The sequence below is a fragment of the Ascidia mentula genome, chromosome 8 (assembly GCF_947561715.1).
Source record: "Ascidia mentula chromosome 8, kaAscMent1.1, whole genome shotgun sequence".
Lineage (NCBI taxonomy): Eukaryota > Metazoa > Chordata > Ascidiacea > Phlebobranchia > Ascidiidae > Ascidia > Ascidia mentula.
The window spans coordinates 8,115,269-8,135,154 of NC_138573.1; the positions used below are offsets into that span (position 1 = coordinate 8,115,269).

The 19,886-nt window shown below is 37.8% G+C and overlaps 3 protein-coding genes across 3 annotated transcripts; 2 read left to right on the top strand and 1 right to left on the bottom strand.

Annotated features, from left to right (window-relative positions):
* Positions 1-243: 243 nt before the first annotated feature.
* Positions 244-2,304, bottom strand: LOC145912578 (DNA-directed RNA polymerase II subunit RPB4-like). The gene is made up of 2 exons (XM_083000098.1): positions 2,075-2,304; positions 244-1,152 (listed from the first exon to the last, which is right to left on the bottom strand). The coding sequence occupies exons 1-2, from the start codon at positions 2,258-2,260 to the stop codon at positions 901-903; spliced, it is 438 nt and encodes a 145-aa protein (XP_082856224.1). The 5' UTR covers positions 2,261-2,304; the 3' UTR covers positions 244-900.
* A 357-nt stretch (positions 2,305-2,661) lies between these two features.
* LOC145912577 (CCR4-NOT transcription complex subunit 7-like) lies at positions 2,662-5,318 on the top strand. The gene is made up of 6 exons (XM_083000097.1): positions 2,662-3,211; positions 3,501-3,694; positions 3,921-4,082; positions 4,461-4,605; positions 4,668-4,778; positions 4,859-5,318. Exons 1-6 carry the CDS (start codon positions 3,101-3,103, stop codon positions 4,976-4,978), a joined length of 843 nt encoding a protein of 280 aa, XP_082856223.1. The 5' UTR covers positions 2,662-3,100; the 3' UTR covers positions 4,979-5,318.
* Positions 5,319-7,536: 2,218 nt separating this feature from the next.
* Positions 7,537-18,948, top strand: LOC145912509 (heat shock 70 kDa protein 4L-like). Its single transcript, XM_082999991.1, has 20 exons — positions 7,537-7,697; positions 7,766-7,823; positions 7,900-8,040; positions 8,123-8,245; positions 8,306-8,405; positions 8,615-8,748; positions 8,814-8,897; positions 9,842-10,002; positions 10,097-10,173; positions 10,671-10,822; positions 10,887-10,990; positions 11,289-11,422; positions 11,564-11,685; positions 11,764-12,013; positions 12,469-12,623; positions 13,096-13,221; positions 13,650-13,783; positions 16,099-16,192; positions 16,714-16,875; positions 18,184-18,948. The coding sequence occupies exons 1-20, from the start codon at positions 7,591-7,593 to the stop codon at positions 18,382-18,384; spliced, it is 2,619 nt and encodes an 872-aa protein (XP_082856117.1). The 5' UTR covers positions 7,537-7,590; the 3' UTR covers positions 18,385-18,948.
* The last annotated feature ends 938 nt before the right edge of the window (positions 18,949-19,886 follow it).

Consider the following 19,886-nt stretch of genomic DNA (forward strand, 5'->3'; position numbering starts at 1 on the left):
TATTTTTTTCGATCATAAGGTATAGTTATTATTCGGCAATTTTAGTGCACAATAATGTATTCGTGGTTTGTTTTAATTCCACACCGCGACTGCGTAATTGTGCACTTCGTCTTGCGACAACAGCCCAATTCTATTTGTTTAATGCCTGTCCTTTCACAAATAGTTTTCTGTACACTTTGCTGGTAGGTAGGGCTGAAAGGAATTCAAAATGGCGACAGTATAAAACGAATCATATCCCTTGCCACAGAACGCCTGATCAATAGGCTCCGTTTCCTCAATTGATGGCAAACCAACCAAGAGATGTTTAGAAAATACATTTCTTTGTGACGCGAAAACTTCATGACCAGACTGTCTGGCACACCCACGACCTTCAATCCATTCTATCTTCTTCAGTCATTCTGTGCATAAGTGCATGCTTCAGTCCTCAAACTATGACTAAACACCGCTGATCTGTCGGTCTTTAACCTAGCTCCAGCAGTAGAAGGCCGTATTAGCCTTCAAGTTTTACAGCAGGGTCGTGTCTTATCGTGTGGCTTTACCGCAGAAGCGAGTCTGTCGTGTAACACATCAAACGGTTGTCACGGTACTGAACTCAATCAAATTGTAGTGATTTGCACACTGCCCAAAGTGAGCACTCGTAAATTGGAAAAGCTCGACAAAGCAGTTATTTCATGGCCACGTAACAGGCATTTATTCCAGGCGTGAAATGCGGCAAATTTCACAAACAAGTTAAAAAGTAAATGATATCAACACATTTTATTCTTTCTTATCGTTTGAAAGGTACATTTTTACGATTCCCAGTTCTCATTCCAGGGACGTTGGTGTCGACAATACTGGCGCAACGCGGAAGTGCGTACATCGCTTGTGGTTTCAAATTGCGATTCAACAGAACACTTTACATCAACACTGGAAACTGCGTTTTGTCTGTATGTCGTCGAGCACTTGTTGGAGCTCGTCATCTTCGAACCGACCTTCCAAGCTGGGAACAAGGGCCTTGGCCTCTTCGGCCGACTCTGGGCACAGGTTGGCGAGAGATGCAAGCTCAAACTTGTGCAGTCGTTTTTGTATCAACAAGCTTCGAACGCTGGCGATAGTTTCGCGGTTTTTAAACCGGCTGAACCGCTGGGTGTAGTTGAGGGTTTTCATAAACACCTTCATACATTTAAATACTATTTGGAGACTGGGCAAAACACATATATAACTTACAACCACATGATTAAATATAATGTTGGCCTTGTTCCCACCAACCTTTAGTTAATGGCATGGTCAAACACAAACTATTGGTTTGTTTTAAGGCAAGGGGTCACCTAACTGTTTTCACAAAGGGTAATATATACTTGGGCGTAGTAATAATCAGGGGACCAATAACCACAAAATGTAGTGATTTGCAAAATATAACCAATATTTATCTGACAGTCCTGTGTAAACACCTATTTTTTCCTTCGGCATTCCTGGTGCACGGGCTAAAGCTTGGCGACCCCTGGTTTAGGCATAGTAAATGCAAAAGTAACTATATGTCTGTATGTAAATGTACACGATAAAATTATTCCTTGTGTGCTTGGCAGTTTAACCAAGTCTTTATTTTACATATTATTGTGACTGTTTTGTAATGTTACAGTTTTTTTTCGGGCTTCAGAAAAACTTTACAAAGATTGAAGACATTTAACTCCTTATCGATTGAATTGTTGTGGTTTCCAAATGAAATTTGTTTGTGCTTGATAACAAAAGTTTAACAGATTTGCTTCACCAGATTTGAAGCAGCTGGTCTCACACCCCTTGCTGGGTCAATGTGTACATTTTCCTATTTATAAACAAAGTTTCGTGTACATGAATTTCCGGTAACTACAATTTTTGTGAGGCTTGACCTTGTATGCAAACTTTTAATTGCTGGAAATACATGTTTGCTTAGGAACACACAGAAAAATTAACATTCACTTATCAGTTTTTGAAAGTTTCGGCTTTTGACTTGAAAAAAGCTCAATTTATTACTTTACAGCATGTTTGCCGACTTTAAAAAAAAACCTGATTGACAATCATGGTACAACAATATTGAGCACAGATGGTTTTATATTACCTCGGACAATTCTTGATCATCTTCAGCACTTTCATTCTGTGTTTTTCTATGTTCCAGCAGCATATGTACTTCTGAATTCAACAGTGTTTCAGCATTTTCAAATTCTTTTGGAAACTGAAGTTGTGATGAATCTTCTTCCTGTTCATCCAGCACAGCTGAAAGGGCTTTCGTTGATCCGGCAGCCATTGAATGTGAGATTGTAGTAAATTAATGTGAAGCTGTTCTTACATTGTACTGCAATGATAAAAATAAGTGAAACATGATGTAATTGATTTCAGGGTTATGTCTATTCTTTACTATTTGAAACTTGTCAGGAAAACAACGCGAACGCAACAAATTCCGGCCCAAACTAAAATGTTGCCTTAAAAAAAACCGGTTAACAAAAAAACTTCTCCCGCCGTTGGTCTGTGTACCTAATTATGACGTCACAAGTGTGTGCTGACCCAGTGTGGGAACTAATTTACTTTTTTGCGATACGTTTTTATTTCAAAGAAATTGATTGCTGTTGCAATTACACACGGATTAGACTTCACGCAAATAATTTTTAATTAATCTTGTAAAGGTAATTAAAGTTGTAATTAATGTGTCATATGCTTAAGAAAGTTTATAATGTGTCACATTTTTAACACACAAGGTTTTAATTTTTTGAGCAAAATAATCGAACTATGATACATATAAACGTCTAGTTGTTGCGAAATGCTATTTAATTCTTGTCATTAAATTCACAACGCTTGCGTATAATCAGCCATGCGTATCCACCAATTCGTACAGGGCTTTTCCTGTTTTGCGATTGTAAAATTATAACAATTGCCAGCACAGCAGGTAAGATTGTTCGAAATAAAGAGGTATAACCCTACCCAGGAAGAAAACATACTGTTGCAATACAGATATGGTAAACAAGTTTCCAACGGTGGTTTGGCTTTGGTTGTTTCTGTTGTGTTTCGTGGTTACTTTTTATAACTCATACTCTTTCTTTTGCAAGGAAAAGGATTTGCCATATTATTTTTAGCTGTAAAATCATTTGCAATGCCTGCACAGCAAACAGATGACCCAATTATAGAAGTGTGGTCAACTAATATCGAGAAAGAATTTAAAAAGATCAGAAAAATCATCAAACAATACAACTATATTGCTATGGTAAACCATGTATGATGCCAGATTGGAAAGTTGTTTTTTTGCGTAGAGGATTTTGTTTCGGTGATCGGTAATTGCGCGGACGATCGCAACATTTTTTCGTATGTTAATGCATTAGCTCATTAATATTGCACTGAATAGCGGTAAATTTTCGCAAAAGTGAGCGGAGGATAAGTCCGACATTTTTTCCAATCTGGGTATGATGTATATAACAATTTTTAGCATTTTTAATTTAATGATTTCATTTACATTATACATTTCTATCAAAAACATCACCCATAATGGTATGCAGGATACAGAGTTTCCTGGTGTTGTTGCAAGACCTATTGGGGAGTTTCGCACCAACTCTGACTATCAGTATCAGCTTTTGAGATGCAATGTAGACATGCTTAAAATCATACAGCTTGGACTAACATTTATGAATGAAAGTGGAGAAACGCCACAGGGAATCTCAACTTGGCAGTTCAACTTTAAATTTAATTTGACGTAAGTTTTCTAGAAGCAAATGATTAGTTTCTGAGCCAGCTGTTTGCAGGGCTTTCATGTTTCTGAAACAATCAGTTTCAATTTTTATTTCTCAAACTCATGTTATGATGGGTCTCGAACATTTTAAGCCAGAGAACATCATTCTGTTCAACAAGTTTTCGGCTAAACCTCCAACATTATGTTTTTCGTTGCATGCATTATAATTTTGAAAAAAAAATTATTGCAGGGAGGATATGTATGCCCAAGATTCAATAGAACTCCTGCAGGAATCTGGTATTCAGTTTAAGAAACATGAAGCTGAAGGAATTGAACCATTGTACTTTGCTGAGTTGCTAATGACTTCTGGAGTGGTTTTAATGGATGATGTTCATTGGGTTTCATTTCACAGGTTAGTTTTTGACTGCAACTTCAGTGGAAAACTTTTATTATGATACTGATTTTACTGATTACATCTAATAATATAGAATAGTCACCTACTTCTGACTTGGGGTTTCTGACCTATAAATGTTGTTCATAGTTGTAGGCACAGTGAACATTGTATATATTCTATTCTTTAATAATGAATGAGGCAGCAACTCTTCACCTTCTACATTTACTTTCGCGATGATATGCCTTGTATTTTGCACTTAAATCAAAATGCATTATTATGCAAAATATGTAAATTAATTTTAATCTGAAAACCAACAAGGAATTAAATTCTTACACAGCAAAAATGTTTGTTTTGTTAACCCTTTGGAGTAAGTTACACTTAAATTATGTTTTGCAGTGGGTATGATTTTGGATACTTGCTCAAAATTCTTACCAACAACAATCTTGCCACAGAAGAATCAACATTTTTTGAATTACTCAAGTTGTTTTTTCCAACAATATATGATGTAAAATACCTCATGAAAAGTTGTAAATCGCTAAAGGTATGTTGTTTGGCTTGATGTGGTATTTGTAACAATGTGCATAACACCTTGCTTCTATGTAGGGTGGCCTTCAGGAGGTTGCTGAACAATTGGAAGTGAAAAGAGTTGGGCCCCAGCATCAAGCTGGCAGTGACAGTTTACTTACTGGATTAACGTTTTTCAAGCTAAAAGATGTAATATATATTTGTTTTTCTATACTCTGCTGTTAGAAAAATATTTCTTGTCATGAAACTATAACGAATTTTGTTTTCAGAAATTTTTCGAAAACCAAAGCGAGCTTTCCAAACACTCCGGACACCTGTATGGCTTAGGAAGCTCCTATGTCCAAAACGGAAACCCCTACAGCGCTGAAGAATACAATAAAAACTCCTGAACAATTCCACTCATATTATCCAGTAAGATGAACCCGAATGCAAAGTGAGTGACTCAAGCACACTCTTCGATTTGATTCTGGCCAAGGGACACTGCATGGTAGACAATAGACTTTGTTTCAGTTGGTATATATTGCCTAGCTGAAAAGATATGTACCAGATTGATTTCCTTGACATCCGTTTGGTGTCTAGGGCATATTTAAGGCCATTAGAAAATGATTGTTTATTTTCTGTTCAATAAAATAAAATGCTCTTTAGTACTGTCAACATGTACTTTATTTTTTGTGTTCTCTTCAGATATCAAAGTAGTAAAGCATATGGTGTCAATTAGGCAATTTTAGTAAACTTTTCAAAAGCCGTTTTTTACACTCTTATATTTTGATTAATATATAAACACATGATGGATTATGCGAGTGCTTGAATCAGCAGCTTCCAACCGTTCTTGGCAAACAGCACTTCTACGCACTTTGTGAAGATTTTTCTACAAACCAATAAGCGAATGCAACAATCAGACTTCTTTAGGGGTTAATATCGTAATAAGATTTTTTCCCTCGATATAGCGGTACAATACTGACAAACCGAATGGTGAAAAATTACTAGAGTAAATACAATGAAAAACTCGCGGCACCCCTGGTAGTTTACGAATAACACTCAGGTTGGGAACCACAGGCCCAAAACTTAACGATTTTGGCAATTTTTTGCTTTTATATATATATGTAGCCTATACAATTTTAAGTCGTAGACGGCTGACTTAACGTGTTGTTTGCCTCCAATTTCGCTATAAAAACTCTTTTTCTTTGTTCAAGTTGTTACGCGAAGTCCATTGAAACTCAGAACGACACACCTGGGTGTTTTGTTTTTTTTCCACACCGGGATTTGAACCCAGGATATCCTGGCCACGAATTCCGATCAAGTTTTCTTATTTTTTTTTAGTTGACCACACCGGGATTTGAACCCAGGATGTCCTGCATGGGCACGAAACCCGGTCAGGTTTTATTCTTGGTATACGGGTCGGGCGCTTGGATAATGCTGCCAATCACCCGGCGCTCAAATAATGCTGCCATCTGGTTGATTATTCCTTCAAGCACCAGCATCACCTAGCGGTAATTTGCGATGAAGTAATGTGACAAGTAAAACCGCCCATTTACAATTTTGGTTTAATAAATACAGTGCTCTTCAAAAACGTTTCACTTTGTGGCAAATATGACATAAAAAACATAGCTTGTATCTCAACCTGAGATATTTTATGGAGTTATAAGAAGTATTCAAGGCGTCGCAGAGGTTCGTGCGAACTTCCACTTTGCGAACCTCTTCTTTAAATTTGTGAACTTCTTGTTGAAAACATTATTACTTGGTTATATTTAGCATTCAATCGCTTTCGATGTGGTCGAAAAGCTGCTCGTTAAAATAAGCAGAAGTCAGCCCTGCTTATATCGGAAGACCCCCACTGTTTATAGGTTTTTCTATTTTTTTTGCCAGAATCTTATTTCAACAAGTAACAGGCTCTAAAAAATACGTTTGGTTTTAGAGAATTTCACATCCGTTAGGACCTAGAACCTAAGTTCCAAAAGGTGTTTAGAGTATCAACAAGGGGTAGCATGTTGGGAGATGGAATCGCGAGGTGAAAAACCTTTGCACAATGCACGAACATTTGGTCCCACAATTTAAATATCATTTCAGGATATTTTTGATTTTTTGTGATTCTGGTAAATTCTGGCAGTTTCTTTCGGACGAGAGATGGAATAGCTATGGTTGAATTAACTTGCTGTAGCGAAATACGGCTGTAAGAGCAAGCATGTAGTAAACCTTTACAGTGTATAGTGAGCATAGAGGAAAATTCCAGAATTCGCTTTTATGTATTTTAACGGTTAAATGCTGTATATCCCAGCCATACTCCAAGAAGTGTGGGTTTTAATCTTATGTAAGTCCGCTGGTGTAAACTTGGTTTAGAGTAAGTATCTGAACAGTGCTGTCAGTATAACACATAAGAAACGTTTAGCGCTATCTGGTCCTAAACACTATAGTTCTTTAGAATGGAATGTAGACAATAAATTGAACATATTAAACAAGAAAATCGATTCTGGCCTGTGTAGGATTATGTAAACATTTTAGACAGTGAGTTAGCAAAATGAATTGTTTGTGTTACAAATGCAAAGAAAGAAGTGATATTTAACGTCACACGCTTAATAAACTTTAATTTTCATTTCCTGTTATATTTCTTGTTGAATGTATGAATGATGTGCTGGTGGTTGTAAATGTTGTCTAAAAACATGTAGCCTAAATAATTAAAGCAGCTGTACAAAGAAAATGTGCAAAATCACAAAGTTTTTAGTTTATTCTGTCCAAATATTAGTTGCATTGTAAAAGAAAAACCTTAAAAGAGAAAACAATTAAAAAAACATAATGTGAAAGTACTTGGAGCACTAAAATACCATTTCACTGCACCAACATTTTTGTCAGAATAGTGGGTGTTTTATTGCTTTTTGTCCTTTTTCTGTGGTATACCTTTGTTCTTTAGGTGTTCGCATGCCTCACTAAATACAATGTTTTTGCCAGATTGAATCAATCTATAACACTGCTTTAGAAAAAGTTTCTCACATAAAATTCAGTAACCATGTCAGTGGTTGGTTGTGATGTTGGTAATCTTTCCTGCTTTATTGCTGTGGCAAGACAGGGTGGTATCGAAACAGTTGCCAATGAGTTCAGTGACCGAAACACACCGTAAGTATCTAATTGTTTGCCTGTATTAGTTAATTTTGGTTGTTTGTTTATCTTCATCTTTATTTTAGGTCAATAGTTTCTTTAACAAGCAAGGAACGGGATATTGGAAGTGCAGCTAAATCTCAGGTATGCGAACTTAAAAATGACCTGTCCTTCCATAACCTTACCTGACCTTTCAATGTTGCATCATCATATTCTACAGCTTGTATCGAATTTCAAAAATACGATAACCAACTTTAAGCGACTGATTGGTCGACCTTTCGACGATCCGTATGTGCAAAGTGAAATACCTCATCTTCCTTACAAAGTTGTTAAAATGTCATCTGGTGGTGTCGGTTTTGAGGTATGTAAAAACGATTTTCATTATGAAATAAAAACACTAATGTAGTACAGACTGATGTAGCCTAAACGTTTCCCTTGTGCAGGTTATGTATGCAGGCGAACAAACTGTTTTCAGTGTTGAGCAAATATATGGCATGTTGCTAACCAAACTAAAGATGATAGCAGAAAACAACCTGAAAAAGCCTGTCAATGATGTTGTTATTTCGGTAAGTTGTTTTCAGGCGCAATTTTGTATTTTGAGTTCTTTTATGTTTTTGGGGTTTTAGGTCCCTTCCTTTTACACTGACACTGAAAGGCGTAGTTTGTTTGCTGCCTCAAAAGTTGCTGGTCTGCACTGCCTCCGTTTGTTCAATGACACCACTGCAGGTTTGCTATCTGGCTAATTTTTTATTATATTTTACCATGATAAATGATTACATATAAAAAAATAGTTGTTTGTATTCATTGTTTTTATAATTGAATGTTTTTATAAGCCTGTTTGTATGCCACACTTGCAACTCTAGTGTGTAATGACTTTTTAATCTTATCTCTTTTATGTAAATTAGGCGTACTTTAACATAAATTTTGGCATATAGTGGCACTGGCCTATGGGATTTACAAGCAAGATCTTCCAGCACCTGAGGAGAAACCCAGAATTGTTGTATTTGTTGACATTGGGCATTCAGCTATGCAGGTTTCTGCTGTGGCATTTAACAAAGGAAAGCTGAAGGCAAGTGATATAGATTAGAATGTGTTTGTTGATTAACACCAAATTATTTTGGGTAAATTCAACAGGTTTTGGGAATTACTTTCGATCCATATCTCGGTGGAAGGAACTTTGATCGGAAACTTGCTCAACATTTTGGTGCAGAGTTTAAGGTAACATAAAAACTATATTTTTTTCACATATTTTGTTGGAACTTGATTTTCACAACAAATTCACTTATTGGATGGATTAGTTAATTTTGTTAGGTAGGTATTTAATGCAGCCGTAGTAGGAATCACCATAGACAGACAGGAATCACCATAATAGTGCTAGATCCTGTAAGCTGCAATCAAAATTCATATATTTGGCTCCATGCTTATTACTAGTGATGCACCGAAACAGCTATTTTTATATTCGGCCGAAACCGAATATTCGGCAAAAGTTGCCGAATTAATTCAGCCGAATAAACCGAAACTAATTTTGGTATCCATCTCTTTAAACGCAATAAATTTAAACAAAACATATACTGGATTACATCTTATCCTATCACATAGCCTTTTTTGGCGCTTGAAGAATAACCTCGTCTTCTGTACCATAAGTGCTTAAAGTTGATTTTTATCATTTCTGTGAAAGTGAACAAATGAAACGAACATATTCGTACAGTTTAAACAATGATTTTGACCTTTTCTAAACTTTGCGTTTCAGCGTTATATGCAATAAAAAAGTTATAATTCCGAATAATTGCGAAAACCTTAGTTTCGGCCGAATAAATTCGGCAAACCGAACTTTCGGTGCATCCCTACTTATTACTAGTGGAAGATCACCTACCTGTATGTGAAGCCCATACTATAATATGTCTTAACCACAATCCTGTTCAATCTTTGAGCCCCTGTAGCTCAGATGGTGAAGTGTTGTTCCTGGTTAACCCAGGAGTCGCGAGTTAAAACCCGAAGAGAGCTTGATTTTTCAGATCTTGCTCAGACTTGCATGGAAAAAGTGGCCGGTCTACCTAGACTGCAATGTCATGACTGTGAAGCCAGTAAACCTTGGGGTCACATAATATAAATAAACATCTTGTATTGCACAAGAACAATCCAAATGACTTTCTACTTCACAGGAAAAGTATAAAGTTGATGTGACTACCCACAAGCGAGCTGGTATCAGGTTGCTGACAGAATGTGAAAAGTTGAAAAAACAGTTGTCATCCAATGCGGGTAATATGTTTTTGAACATTGAGTGCTTTATGGAAGATAAGGATGTGAGGGGTAAATTGAACAGGTGAGCAAAAACTTTTTCAAACACTATGAGAAAATGATCACAGCTTTAAAATAAATCCTTGAATTCTCGACCCAATTTTTTGATTTGTCCACAGGGGAGAATTTGAGGTTATTTGTGCTGATCTTCTGCAGAGGGTTGATGGGCCTTTAAAGGGTCTTTTGGAGGAAACAAGTAAGTAATGTCAAAAATAACTGTTTGAGGAATATTTTCAAATTTACAGTGGTAATTCTACAATAAAGTCATAGCATAGCCCTGTAGTATGTTTTCAAGAGGCCAATTTGTATTGATTATTGGATATCCTACTTTAATATGGTGCTCTAGTTCGGTTTGGTTAGTTAATCTGTGTTCCCATTTAGAGTAAAAGTAATACATAATGTCACTCTTGATTGTTTTCCAGTTGTTTTGTTTAAACATATTAGGATAATACTTTATAGCAGGGGTCAGCCAAACCCTGTCATGCAGGTTGATCATTCATGGCGTACCAAGTGATTTATGAAGCCATGTTTTCTTTTATGAATTTAAAACATTGTGGCATGTGAAGTCATTTAAATTTTACATAATTTGTAACCTGGCAGACTGCGTTCAATAGGTTTTTATCTCCTACTTTAGGGATTATTTATTTCAAAAAGCCTACTGGCAGGCATCCAATTAAAACTTCTATTACACAGAGCTAAAGAAAGAGGATATATATGCTGTGGAGATTGTGGGTGGAAGCACCAGGATCCCAGCAGTGAAAGCCACAATCCAACAAGTGTTTGGAATGGAACCAAGCACTACCATGAATGCGGATGAAGCTGTTGCCCGTGGGTGTGCTCTACAGGTAATTCATACATCTCTATTTATTTCCAGATTATGCACTGATTGTTGTGATTTTTTGTGCACAGTGTGCCATGTTGTCGCCCACATTCAAAGTGAGAGACTTTACAGTCATTGAGTGCTGCCCTTACTCCATATCACTGCTCTGGAAAGCTCCACTTGAGGAAGAAGGGTTCGTCATAGCAGTGCATTTCAAGTTTTATGTGCATTTCAAGTTTTTATGTTTAAAAAACCCCAAACACATTTTTTAATGAGAAAGTAGATTTACCAACAGATTTCTGTCAATCAATTTAGATCAGCCTGTGGCCACTGTTGTGTTTTACCAGTGTCTCCCTTGGGTAATCAAGGCACATACTATATTTATTTGTGCCAAGCTCTGCCTTGGGAAATATGCATTACCATCTCAATTTTTTCATTATATTCTTTGTTTGAAAACTATATTTGTTATAAAACTTACATTTTTACCCCAGAAATATGGACATCTTTCCCAAGCACCACCAGGCGCCATTCTCAAAAATGTTGACATTTTACCGAAAAGAACCGTTTGATTTGCAAGCTAAATACAGTACAGCTAATGAGATTGCCTACCCGTATCCAGAAATAGGTATTTTTGACCAATATTCATATAAAATAAAATAATGAACACTTAACCACTGAAAAAAGATTTTTCCTTATATATGTTTATTATACAATATACAATTGTTTTTGGGTAAAGAAGGTTAAATGACAGCTTGTGGCTTTTTAGGCACTTTTACCATAAACAATGTTGCCCCCAAGAAAGATGGTGATGCAGCCAAAGTAAAAGTTAAAGTGAGAATTAACATTCATGGTATATTCTCAGTCACTCAAGCTTCAATGGTTGAAAAGGTTGGTTCTGTTCAACTACAGACATCACGTCCTTGAGCTAAAATAAAAAATATGTGGGATTTTGTATTACTTTTTTAGTTGCCTGACACTCCAGCACAAGTTAATGGAAATAGTGAGGAACCCATGGAAACCGAGTCAGCGACCAAAGAGAATTTAGTCAATGGAGGTAAGGAAAAAGCTCAAGACACACCGATGGACACACAACAGAATGAAGCTAACAATGAAGAAATGAAAGATGAAACAGCGAAGCCGACATCAGATGAACCAAAGGAAGTTCAGTCTGATAGCATCCCTGACAACACAAATGAAAATGCCAACCCAGCCCCTGGTAAGTAAATTGCGATTTTTTTGTCATTGCCTGTGACAAAAAGTAGAAGAATGTAAACAGACTGTAATATCTTCTAATGAAAATATACTTGATCTTTATTTTAAACCCGGTCAGTGGTAAGACCGGTAATACATTTTCTTATGCTTGAAATGCTTGCAAGAAACTTGTACTTTTGCAAGCCCTTTTAGTGTAGATTGGTGGCACCCATATTATTTTTCAGTACTGTTGTTTGAAAAATTTTCAGTTCTATGGTGGGTAGCAGAATGCTTTAGAAGTAAAAAAGGAATTTGCTTTTTGCCATGTTTTTCTCTTTGTAGATGAGTGCCAAACACTAACATACTTTATCTAGTATATAATCTTGATCCATCATTTATGTGGCTTGTATTTGTCTGGAGGCGATGCCCTTTCATTGCTATCCTGTGGCGGCTAGGCGTAAGCATGTTTTGCACAAACAGACAACGGAGACGCAAAAGACGAATCGGCAAAGAAGGAAAAGGCCCAAAAACCAGTGGAGAAAAAGAAGAAAACTAAATCAACTGATTTGCCGATCCTTCCAAAACTCTACATGGAGATTTCTGATTCTGACGTCAACGACATGTTTGAGAGAGAGGTGGGAATCATGAAATACATGAACAAAAATTTCTAAAAATGTTACAAATGTTAAGATTCAGCTTATTGCCCTTAAAATACAAGACTTTGACTATCCGTAGTACCCAATTGACGCCATACACATGTGTAGACTAATCTTAATTCTCTTGGGGCTAATTTCTGAGTATGTACTACTAGTGCCACACATAATTTACTTCTGAAGTAAATTATTGCGTAATACCTGGCAATTCTGGTAATTTCCACTTATTCACATAAATTTGTGACGCTACTCTATAAAGGTTGAATGTGTGGTAATTTGGCTGCTTAAAGAACGCGGTGTTGGCAATTGAGCAAATCCATATATTGTAAATAGTATATATGTGTTTATTGCAACAAACCATGTTCCTTAAAACTCATTAGCAGGGCCTTGTATGTAGATTGCATGCGGGAAGAGTAATGGGGCTCTGCTGTCAAAGTTTTTTTGTTTGTTTTAGAACAAAATGATAATGAACGACAAGCAGGAAATGGAGAAGGCCGACGCTAGAAACGCTGTTGAGGAATATGTTTACGACATGCGTTCGAAAGTCTACGAGAAATATGAAACGTACATATCTGAAGAGGTAAACCAAACAAAACACTGGACATCATTTTTCAGGGAGACTTTCATACAAAATTTTCAAACGAAATGTTTGAACCAATTTTGCGACATTGGTAATTGAGGCATACAACCAACTGAAACAGTTCTTTTGTACCAAAAAACGTCACGCATATTGCCAGTGTTGTGGAGTGCATTGACCTATGGTCTGCAGTGACCATAGTATTGGTTGAAACACAAGTAATGTTTTACCTTCGGGTAATTGGCTAACGTCAACATTTCTCCGACCTTTCGTTTAGTTGCGAATATGCGGCACCCGATAAGAATGTCTAATATTGCACAAATTTTGTTTTCAGTTTTTGTCGCCTTGTCAACATGAACGTCTATCACAATAATTTTTTTCTTTTCGAAAAAGCATTATTTCAGTTAAAAAATCGATTATTTTTTCGTTAGGATCGAACCACATTCGTGTCGGTACTTCAGAGTACAGAGGATTGGTTGTATGAGGAGGGTGAGAACGAGCAGAAGAATGTGTATTGCAACAAACTGGCCGAACTGAAGAAAATGGGCGACCCGGTTGTAAGGCGGTGAGTCAACAGTTATTCCCAAAACAAAAACTTAGACAAGGATGTATTGGTTGCCATGCCAGTGTGTTTTTTCTGCGTCGCTCGTGAACAAAAAATTTTGATAATGCCGCCGGTAGGTGGTGCTGCGGAGCTATGCTGCTTCTTTGCAAGAAATGTTCGCCAAGACCTGGTGTGGAGGGTATTGTTTGTCAAAATATATTTTTTAATATTTTTATGTGCCTGTGGCAATGTTTATTGTGTGTGTTTATGATGGACTAATACGGACATTTTAGTTACAATTCCTATTGATGTAAGCAATACCATTCAAAACAACATATGTTGTTATGTGGACAAAAACACAGTACAGAAAAATCACCCAAATAAGGACATGAAAGAAATTTCTGTATTACTCCATCACGTGGTAAAATCTATTCATGCGCCCGTTTATCATTCACATCGATTTCCTTCACAAGCACCATATGCTGAAAGCCCTGGCACTGTCGCAGTGATTGTTCCAATATCAGAATGAGCCGACGTTATTGATTTTTCGCTAACCAACGCATTTTTACCATGTAATCTGCAGCCAAATCTTATATTTACATACCTATAGGTGTTGGTTAAGTTTACGCATGACGCCACATCCTTGCTGTGGATAGATTTGAAAACCTCTTTTAGGGCACCAAAGTTTGGGTTTCTAAATTGCCTAAAATGTAGTCAAGAAACAACAAATGAAACAGTCCAGCATTTGGAACAGATATAATCACCCTGGCTTTCTGCTATTGCACGAATTGAACAAATGACAAGAATCGTTTTCAGTTTTCTGCCGACACAGCTGATCCGATAGGTGCCATCTTTGTCACACTGTAAAGTGTTTTACACTCGCTATTATCTGTAAACTCCATAAACGCGTATTTCCAACCGGATATGAGCCCTTGTCATACCCCCCTGTGTTCAATGAGGAAGTATATGGTCGTCCGGACTGACGAAGCGTCAGAAAAATGCATTCTTTTTAAACAAAGGCGCATGTCGGAAGAACCAACTGATCAGTTATATTTATCATGTTTCCGGTTTTTAAAAAATCAATTGCGTTCATTTTTAACATGGAATGATTCTGCAGTCAAATCTTATATTTACACACGCACAGGTGTTGGTTGAATGTACACATGACGCCACATCCATGTTGCGGGTGGTTTTGATAACCCCATTTAGGGCGACAAAGTTTGGGCTTCTTTTAAGTTGAATTGCCTTGCTATCCCTAAATGTAAAATGTAGTTATGAAACAGTCGTGAATTTGGACAGATATATACAATCACCCTGACTGTCGACGCAAAACCTTTACTGTTGTGGGTATTTACCCTTGGTTACACGACATCCAACAGGAATTTCGTCAAACACAAGGGGTCCTGTATTCGTAAGATATTTGCGATAAGCTGTGTAGCCTCCCAGCGCTGCAGTGAATGAGTGATTGCGTTGGTGTGTGTGTGGAGGACTGGATAAAACTTTCCACTTGCTGCTGGCTTTTTTCAAACCGCCGATGCTGGCAAACAGCTTCTGGCTTGAATTTTTCTTATCTATACCAGGAAATTTGTTTGAATGAATGCTAATACTATCTTACATACGCTTATTAAAAAAACAAACTCTTTTCCTTTTAAGTAGCCGCAAATGCCCCAAACGCAACAGAAATTTTTTTTATCCAATCTTTTGGCGAGATTTTTTTTGCCGGTCCTGCAGCATTTAATTCAGATCCATTGGAATTTGCTTGTTACTGACTGATTCGTTTTCACCCGACCTTTCCCCACCACTGCACAAAGTGTGGAGATGTAGTTGGCGCCAAGTCAAAGTGTCGACTACGACAATGTAGGCACTGGGTAAACACATTTCGTCCTTGACGGTGATTGGCACCGATCGGACGGAATCATTGGCCATTTAATCACCCTCGGTGGAATGTTATTACGAAATTTGGTCAACATCTACGTCACAACGACGTGGTTTGTGATTCTATCGGAAAAATGTAACAAATACCAAAAACGCAAATCTCTGTTCAGGCATAAAATATGCTTTTTAAAACATAAAATTATCCGTTTACCACAATTTCAAGCCTCTGTTCCAAATCAATCTCAATTTCAAAGAAAAACGGGATAACATTAAACGCAAACAAAGTTTGGAAATCTGCTTGCGCAAACCGTACACACAGAGGAGTTCGTCGTGCGCGCACCAGGAAACACGTTCTCCGGTTGATTTATTTGTAAAAAAAACAGTACCTACGTATGAGGAAATGTTATCGTCCGATCCAACACAAGAACGTTCTAATGATTTATTCCACGCTTGTCCATCAGATACACGGAAGATAATGCCAGACCCGAGTCATTCAACCACCTAGGGACAGCGTTGCAAAGAATTTCGAAGTTTCTTAACCGCTACAAGGAGAAGGTATGTATTTTACACTGCGCAAATAAACATTTGGTCAGGCATTGCGGTGTGTAAACTACACTGCAATATATATTGGTTAAACCACAAGCCATGTTTTTACTTTCGTTTTGTTGCGAATATGCGATAAGGATGTCAAGTGTCAAATATTGCACAAATTTAACAAATGACCAGAACTGTTTTTAGTTTGAACCGATAAGTGCCATCTTTGTAACACTGTAAAGTGTTTTACACTCGCTATTATCTGTAAACTCCATAAACGCGTATTTCCAACCGGATATGGGCCCTTGTCATATCCCCCTGTATTCAATAAGGAAGTCAAAAGTCGTCCGGACTGACGAAGCGTCAGAAAAATGCATTCTTTTTAAACAAAGGTGCATGGCGGAAGAACCAACTGATCAGTTATATTTATTATGTTTCCCGGTGGTCCAAACGTATTTTTCATTTTTGCTTTCATTTGAAGTCCATTTTTTATCGCAAAGCACATTTTTGAATATCAGCTAAACGCGTGTTTCTCTAAACAGGATGAGAGTGTCGCTCACATCGACGAGAAGGAAGTTGAGAAAGTGGAGAAAAGTTACAAATCCACCGCGCAGTGGTATAACGACATGCAGCAAAAACAAGCAGGTCTCCCGAAACACGTGGACCCCGCGGTGAAAGTTTCCGATATCAATTCGCAACTCAAGGTGAGAACAACCCGCAATATGTGGTTAGTGGTTGTAGTTCGCACTTAAAGCGAATGATACCGTGTTACAGTTCTCAATGTTGCAAATTTCGCCGAGATCTTGGTAATGTGTGGGCCTGGCAAATACAAAATGGTTTTTGTTTTTTGATATTGTGATGTTTGAATCTGGATTCTAGGCGCTATTTTTCTTTAAATAGGTGAATATGTGATAGTTTTTGTCGGTGTAGGTAACGAATCGTTAAACTAACAGTGTTAACAAATGCCCAGAGCGTTTGTGCGAAACGGTAGATAGGGACTGTTGAACATATTCCAAGTTTTTAAAACAATTAGTTTGTGCAAATCGCAGTCACCATCAATAATTCATGCTTTATTTACTAACAAGATTACAATTTTGTGTCGAAATCGTCAACCGGCGCCCCGACGACATACATGGCAGCAAACTGAAACCGCAGAAGTAGTCCCAAACCTCATCCTGTACAACTTTTCAACTCGATTTGATTTGAGGTCGCTGTGATTCTGCGACGTGGTCGACGCCACATTCACAAAGTTCGCTTGCAATGTTGTTTGAACTGCCGACCCTATTTGTTCCGGGCACTTGCTCCACCGATTATCACTGGAGTTCGTTGGTTGAATTGGGTGTAGAGGTCAAATCTGTATTGTTGTTGTCCAACTGCGGATGCGATGTCGTATTGATTTCATGGACGAAAACTAAAAAACGAGGCTGTTTATACGCCGTTTACCGCAGAATGATATTTACTGAAATTAAGTAATAAAACATTGTTAACTATAGGTAATTACTCTAAATTGTCCGGTACGTACACAGTGATTAAGTATTAGTCCGACTCATTTGCTGGGGGTGATGTGGATACGTCTATTTGCAACGAATGCGATCAGATCTAGAATTATGGATCGTCGGTTTTGACTATCGACTTTTTTTAACAAAATGTGGTAACTGGACTTGTCGCAACTCGTTCCAGCTTGTAGTTAACGGAGTGTTGATCAAATAAAACCGGCAGGTTGGGAATGTATTTACTTACCTTCAAAGGTTGGGTTTATATGCTGAGTGAAGCACAAAATATATTTTTTCGGGCCACAGTTTATTTGTGAATAATTCGACCGAGAAAAAGACACCAGTCGGATACTTTTCGTTCAGACATTCGTGTTTTTCGACGTGGACACTATAAAAAACCTTTACACGTAAAAAATTATGATGTTGATTATTTGACTGGCCGTGTTTAGTAACTTCTGTACCGCATAATACGGTTTGGTGGTGGTGGACTTACAGTGTACAATTTATACTTGCCTTTAGTTGATGGAAAGCACGTGCAAGTCCATAATGAACACTCCCAAACCAAAGCCCAAGGAGACGCCGCCACCTGTGTCTGAGGAAGCCAAGGAGGGCGAAAAGACCGAATCATCGCCCCCCGAGAACTCGGAAGGTACTCCAGTGGATAGTGCGAGTCAAGAACCAACTTCGCAAGACACGAAAGAAGATATGGACCTAGATTAAACCAACACTTCCGCGTTCTTAAACCACGTATATTAGGTTAATTTCTTCGGTTAATTTAACAGTTTGTCATCGTTTCTGAGTCGTGTAAAGCTGGATTCCGTGTACTTTCTTAGCAGACTTCGCAGCTGTACATTTGCCATTTTCTCTGCTTTGGGCTCGCACACTTCACATAAACGACAAAAGTCCGTTTATGTTTGCGTCACAATCCCACACACGATTGTAAGTTCAGGCTAGCTGTACAATGTACAAGCCAGCAGGTGCTTGTGAGACACCAAAAAAATAAGATCTTTGTCCTTCCTTCACGACACTTTATCCAAAATAACTCTCCAAACGCTGCTGTTGCCGTTTCGTTGTCATGCCGTTGTTTCCCTATTGTGTATCCTCGTTGTGTGAATTGGATGTAACATGCCGTCTGGATAAAGTATTGAAGTGCGTTTGATTCGCCTCGAACTGATCAACGATGCGCTTGAGCAATACAACCGGTCACAGTGAGTGGTAGATAAATTGTTTAGATACACACACACACATTTCCATGTTCGAAAAGGACTCTCTTCTCATCAGTGCAACTTGTGGCATCCGTTGGATCGGCCAACCGGATATAGGCATTTGTCAAATATTTCCGTGAACAGTAGTTTTACCAGAAATTGGCGTCGTAGTGTTGACAGATCAAGTCACAAAAGGCTGACAATAAATGAAAACGATCGACAAAGGTTTTTGATGAACGCAGACATGTTTGATTGTACTTTTGTGAGGTTCCATTTTGGAATGGCGCATATGATTGTAATGCCACGCACAAAAAGTTCACAGCAACATTATGCATGTTGCGCTATGTAACGTGAAACCTAATAGGAAAGTTGTCATTTCCGTTAGTGTGGAGGCAGCTGTTTTAATTTTACCCACCATTTTATTTCTCTGCTCGGTTGGTACAACACAGAGTTAAAAGCTCATAATCTTGTCTTCTACCAAATGATTAATAGCAAAGTCCTCTCATGCGGCGTTTCCTAATTGTGTTTAGTCGTTCAAAGGTTATTTTTGTTCCGGTTAATTGCAACTGCAAGGGACTCCGCTGGTTTTAGTATACCACCCCCAAGTATAAATTCATCGAATAACTATGTTAACGGCGCAGAAGGACAGACCAACAGCGAAATGCTGTAAAACGAAACCAACAATGCCTTTACGGCAAGTCGCCCGCTGATTAAGGACCTCGTTTTAAATGCTTCGCCGAAAACAAAATGACCAGAGCACACGTCAGTAAGAAGGCTTAAAATCTTGTTTGTGTGCTGGATTCGGGTCAACAGAGAACGAATCAAGTACTACTCGAACTCGCAGTAAACGCGGCGGCGATTTACCAACCAGTTTGCAAATATTTGAATAGGGTGCTTCAGTTGGAAAACGAAAACTCAAGTTAAGTTAAAAGAACCGTATAAGTCCGTTTATTAAACCGTGCTACAGCACATTGTACTTGTGTTAAATGAGGAAATACATAAAACAAAATGTAACTG